Source organism: Lottia gigantea (genome assembly GCF_000327385.1).
Source record: "Lottia gigantea unplaced genomic scaffold LOTGIsca_88, whole genome shotgun sequence".
NCBI classification, from domain to species: domain Eukaryota; kingdom Metazoa; phylum Mollusca; class Gastropoda; family Lottiidae; genus Lottia; species Lottia gigantea.
This window is the reverse complement of record NW_008710892.1, coordinates 257,060-263,700: the sequence shown is the minus strand read 5'-3', so window position 1 is coordinate 263,700 and position 6,641 is coordinate 257,060. Positions and strand designations below refer to the sequence as shown.

General features: G+C 32.6%; 1 protein-coding gene across 1 annotated transcript; it reads right to left on the bottom strand.

The window, feature by feature from the left end:
• Positions 1-695: 695 nt before the first annotated feature.
• Positions 696-1,358, bottom strand: LOTGIDRAFT_134164 (hypothetical protein; the record flags this gene model as incomplete). The annotated part of the gene is made up of 1 exon (XM_009067977.1): positions 696-1,358. A coding segment is annotated over one exon (663 nt), but the record flags the coding sequence as incomplete, so codon positions are not given.
• Positions 1,359-6,641: the final 5,283 nt, after the last annotated feature.

Genomic DNA, 6,641 nt, shown 5'->3' with positions numbered 1-6,641 from the left:
GTATGATAATTGATTGTTAAAAGACAAGAAGGTTAATCTGGGAATTTCTATCAAGATCAATTCGATGATTCCTGTATTTTTCTCACCTGTAATTACATTTACCTTTACCTGTATCTTAAATTCTTAATTAAGATGTTCTGAAAATAACCACATTATAAAGTTATGATGACTTGTTATATGGATATTTGAAATGAAATTAAGTTTTGCATTAAACCTAGGGTCGGTGATTCTTGTCGTTTTCACTTGTATTTATAATAACCTGTATAAAATATAATTTTCTTATTATTAATTCATGATTAAGATGTGTTTTGTGATAACTCATAATAAATATATCTGAAGTGAAATGGCTCTAATGTTAAATCCCCGATACCGTAAAAATGACAGAAGAGCAAAAACAAGAATTATCAGAGAAAAAATCTTATTAATTGCCTTTGAAAGTGAAAACTATTGCGTTTTGTTTCAAGTATTATCTCTGAAGGCTTTGCCTACTGATCTAACTTTGATGTATCCGGATAAAAGCCAACATAAAACACCAGCTTGCCTTTGATAAAAAATATCAAATTTGAAAAATTTCATCAAAAATATTTTCAGTTGACTTGCCAAAAAGCAAGGCTGAATGCAGGAAGGAGGGCATCATGTTATAATCTTGAAATTAAAGTTGAATTATTTGAAAAGACAAGAATATCAGATATCATTTACCATACTATTTTAATGTGTGGGCCAACTGTTGTACTACTGTCTAGGTCAACTGGTGTATTAATGTCTGGGCCAACTGTTGTACTGATGTCTGGGCCAACTGTTGTAATGATGTCTGGGCCAACTGTTGTACTGATGTCTGGGCCAACTGTTGTACTGATGTCTGGGCCAACTGTTGTAATGATGTCTGGGCCAACTGTTGTACTGATGTCTGGGCCAACTGTTGTACTACTGTCTAGGTCAACTGGTGTATTAATGCCTGGGCCAACTGTTGTACTGATGTCTGGGCCAACTGTTGTACTACTGTCTAGGTCAACTGGTGTATTAATGTCTGGGCCAACTGTTGTACTGATGTCTGGGCCAACTGTTGTACTACTGTCTAGGTCAACTGGTGTATTAATGTCTGGGCCAACTGTTGTACTGATGTCTGGGCCAACTGTTGTACTATTGTCTGGGCCAACTGTTGTACTGATGTCTGGGCTAACTGTTGTACTGATGTCTGGGCCAACTGTTGCACTATTATCTGGGCCAACTATTGTACTGATGTCTGGGCCAACTGTCGTACTGATATCTGGGCCAACTGTTGTACTGATGTCTGGGACAACTGTTGTACTGATGTCTGGGATAACTGTTCTACTATTGTCTGGGCCAACTGTTGTACTATTTCTGGGAAAACTGTTGTACTATTATTTGGGCCAACTGTGCTGTATAAGGGTAAACTCAATGAAGGCACTGGCCGAGGCCACAGAGCAATGGACAATGTTATTGATTATGTGAGACGAGATGTTCTGCTGTACTATTGTCTGTTTATAGAAACGCCCTTATAATCGCTAAATCTTTGTGGAACCATTAAAGCGATTCCGAAGCTAGTTGGAAACGAGCTTAAATCAAAATAAAAAAATAATAAAATAAAAGAAAACAAGAAAATGAGAAAGTCACTTTAAGCCTGTAATTGGATCTTCAACAAAATTTTCTTGGAACTCTTCTGTTTTTCAGGCAAAATAAAATATAAAATTTCTTTTGAACTGGTGCCTTTTGAAATGTATTCTTTAATCCAAAATGGCGTAAAGTTAAAAGAAAAATTCCACATCAGAAGCGATGGTCGTTTGTAGTTCTATTTCATAAAACGTTTTCAATCTTTGATATTTTCCTCATCTTCTTTGAAGATATTTTTGTCAAAGATTCTGATATTTTCTGATCTGTAAAAGAATGGCTGTTTTCGAGGAACAAACCCCATGCGGCCATGTTTATATTTAGATCATAGATCATACCTCTGGGCCAGTAATAAAATATCTAAATAGCGCAGGACCAAGTGGCTCATCGCTTATTAAACAACCACACTGGATGCAGTAGTTAATATCAACCAATGAAAATCAACATTTTGGGGCCCCACAATGCTAGACGGGCTTCTGGTACTGATACATGTATTACCTCCAAGACTTTCACACGTGTTATCTTATTTACAAAACCAAACCGTATGTTGGATTTGTGTTGATTGGCCGGTTTGATAATAACGTGGAATCATGAATTGGACTACTTCAGTCATAAATGAACTATGTATTTCTAGTTCATGTCAGCTCTGATCATTCATTTCGGACTTTCATATCTAATCAAGTTCGCCATTTACGTGGGTTGAATTCGGCCTTGAATTTTTGTATATCATCTTCAGAAGTACTAGAAATGTACGAAAATAGCATAATTCGTTCAATAATACCTCCACTAAGGAATTTCACTTTCTTATCTATGTATGTCTTTTCTATATGTGAGACAGGATAATTCTGGACACACAAAGTTGATGGCTCAAATTTAGACAATGAACTGTGAACACTATTAGTGATCGGCTTAGTTCTTAGTTTCCTGTTTCTGAGACTATGGTACTATTTGTCAAACCTTTCCCTTTAACGATTGTTGAACGCCTATCCGACCTTTTTGGTCTTTCCATTCCAAAGTAAGAACATCACAGTCTATTTCTCTATGGAAATACTCATCAAAGGATCATCAAACCATTCAATTAATTTGGTACCATCCCTTAATTGGCGACTTCCTTTGATCTACACCTAGCGGCACCTTTGATGTTCCAATACACAAGGTGATTAGTTATTTTTATTCCTTTCATGTTGCTCGTAAACGATTTAGAGAGTATTTCCAAGCTTAAAGAGAAAGATTAAAAATAAGTCTTCAAAAAATTTACAATTCATTTAACTTGGTCCTTCATTAATAATTTATTAACAAAAACTTCAAATAGTTCCTGATTTTACAGGTTCGGCAAGATCAAAGAAGTAATTGTTTACTATTTCTGACAGTTTCTAAATGACGATTAAATAGTCACTTTGTTTTGAAATGAAGTACTTGTATTACGTTTGAATTTTCTGTACCTTATTTAGATATTGGAATGAAGTAATACGCCCTTCTTTTCTGTACATGCCATGTCCCCCTATCTCACCATTCCTCTACCCTCAGATTACTGATCAAGTACTGTTACCCCCCAGCCCCCCTTCAAAATTCCGAGGCCCCTCCATCCAATGTTTCATAGAAACGCCCCTGATCACAGCCTACATCACCACAACCGTTCTTCCCCGAGTGTGAAAGAGAACATGTTGCTTTGTCAATTTAAATAGAATTCACTTATTAGAATTGAAAAGTTGGAAACAATTTCATTACAGTTCACTAAAAACCATATATCTTCCATTATTGACAAAATAACACCAAATCAATTTCCCGCTCTTTTCATCTTGTGCTCATAAAACTTTTTAACAGAAGCAGAAGTGAAGCAAATTACATGAAATAAAACATTATTTCTAGCAACAGGCGTCTCGTGTTCTGGAGAAAATTGTTATTTTTCTTGATTCAATTTAGCGGATTGATTTCGATGCAGTTGAATATTCAGATAAAATGGATCGCTTCTATTGCGATATGATAGCTATAATTTGACCTGCCAGAATCCCGTCTCCGCATCAAGACTTGTCATAGAGTTTAGATGATTTATTGAAACTGGTCTTTCCCTGTCACATGATTCAATAAAACTTTCAGCTGGGAAAAAGTTTACAATATGCTGAAAGAATCCATACAAAAGCGATAAGTTCCATCCTTTCTTTCAACTCCCGCTGTAGGGACTGTTCGTGGTAAAACTATTAAAAACTATATTAGGATTTAAGTTTAGATATTTGGAAATGACTTTTCTATCGATTTCATAATCATGTTTATAAAAATTTATGTCACTTCAGAGAATTAGTTTACACAAGATCTTTATGAGGGAGAAACAGCTGACTTGAAAGAAGTTGTTTGGTTTTATATCAGGATATAAAGATAAATAATGGGGCAAGATTTTGCAAAGGAAGATTCATGGGCCTTTACCAGCAGCTACAAAGGGATACAATGATAAAAATCACCCTGCCTAAAAATCAGGTAAAATACCAACTGATATTAAGATACAGAAAGGGGCAAGATTTTGCAATAGCCTTACTGGCCAAAGCTAGAAAGAATTTAAGAGGGTTAACAATTAACATCACACTGAGTAAATCATCGGATATAAAGATATAGAATGGGACATGATTTTCAATAGACGTTTTAAAGACCTTAACCAACAGCTAGAAGGCGATTAACAAGGTTAAGAATAAAGACAGGGTGAAATATTAACAACAATATCTGGTTAAAAAGATTTAATATTGAAATGATATAAAATATACTAAAATAACAAATTATCCAGAACAAAATACATTATCAGATTGACAAGTTCTACAATACATAATGCATACTTATTAATACAATGTTTCAATTTCAGCTCAATTTTTGCTGCCGTCATTGAGAAGATTGTTTTATTTTTCATGTAAAAGGTAACAGATTTTAGTAAGCCAATTAAATTCTTCTGTTGGTTTCTTTGTCTTGGACAAATTTAACTTTTTGAAAACAACTCGTTATAAATTCTTCATCATATTTATGTGCCAGAGCAGTTTCAAATCTAATTATTTCATTCTAACATTTGACTAAATATTTAATGCTTTATATATTTTCATTATCAATCAATTGCCAAAAGAAGTTCTTAATCTAAGTATTTCATTAAAAAATAGTTGGCGACTATACATCTAATGAGAATTAATTATTACAAAGTTGAATTTGATCAAGTTTCAGTTGAAAAATGTATCTAAATATGAGTAAAATATATATTTTAAACTTGCAGTGATTAATATTTAAATTGAGCAAGCAAATAAATAACCTACTGAAAGCTTTGTAGCACAATTTGAACGAACAAACACAATCGAAACCCAAGTCAGGGCTGCTGTTTCAGGATTCAGAGTCAGACATTTGCACATAAATTTGAATTTCCAACAAATTTGCTAAAATGAATTAACAACTTTACTGATAATGTTTTACAAAAATTTAGAATTTAGCTAATGTTTAACTAAGAAAACTAAATTCACAGCCTTGAAAATTCTTGAAATCTTTCCCTTTGATTCTCACACCTGTGAACCCGTTTCCTTTAAATAATATTCATTTATTTGGTCCCCATTCAAAAGATTTCAAAAAAAATTGTATGCATTTGAGTCCAGATAAATGTTACAAAAACAATTACAAAAGACAAACATGTACCTATAAAAATATTTGCAAATTAAGCTACATAATAATATATTTAATCTTCAGGGTTGAACGACTTGACAAACACAATTGCAAAGTGTCTGAAAAGTACCCAATATATTTAATAAACTTTACTATTGCAACATGAAGAACAGTTGAAGCCAATATGAAATAGCACCATATAGTCAAAATTATTTATGATTTGTACAATGTAGACAAGGTATGATAATTAAGCACATAGCACATCATGTAACAGAAAAATAGTTCTCTTTTGTCTTCATCAGATACACAATGACTGACTAACTGCTCATGTGAATAAATTTAAACAAATGTTCTGTTATATGACCAAATATTACAGACATGATAAGAATAGGGTAGTTTAAAACTTAGTTTGAAGAGTTTTTGGATGATTTATTAATAACTTATAATTCCTGTTTTTATTTTATTGATGGGCATAAAAATTAATTTTATTCTCAACATTACTAGACAGTAAAACCAAATTATTAGGTCATTGTTTTCTGTATAGCAGAGAGCAGAGTTGCATGAGCGCAAAAGAGAACATTTTCGATTGGTTTTACGTTAATTCGCCTAACTATAACGTCTCTATAATAAAATATGAAAGTTAAAAATGGCACAATATATAAAATTGTTATACATTTATTATTATTTACAGAATTTGTCCAGCAAATTGTTGTACATTGTCATACAAATTAATACTTAATCTTAGCAGTTGAGCTCAAAACAATTTTTACCGAAAAATAATAAATAAAATATAGTAAAATAAAGTAACAAAATCAAAAAACAAATCTAAATTAATTGTAAAGGTATGGTGATGTCTTATGGGATAGACAAGGCCAAATATCAACCATTTAACTCAATTATAGACTAACTATTGTTAATGATCAAAATATGTCATTGCAAATTTTCTTACAATTATGTATATATATGTTGTTACATTGTATTACAAATTATGGTAATATCTTATGGGTCATTTAAGGCAAAATAAATGTCAGAAAATGTAACACAAATCCAGAATTATGTTACCCTAAAAAAAAGTCTGATAATTTTAATAATAGTTTATTTGAATATTAAATGGTTTGTATTTTTTGAAATGGTGTAATGGTGTTATAGGAGAAGCGAAGGCCAATATTAACTGAGTCAATAACTAAATGTATATAACAATAAGGAATGTAACTAAAGGTAGAACAATGAGCGTCTCATCTTACATGTCGTTTCTTAACTTCATGCTCATGTGTATCCAACAGATCTAACTCTAACCTTTCCTTCGACGCGATATACAGACGGAATATTGGTACATTTAGAGCCAGATACAAAATGTCAGATTGTATGGGAGTTGCTTGGACACCCAAATC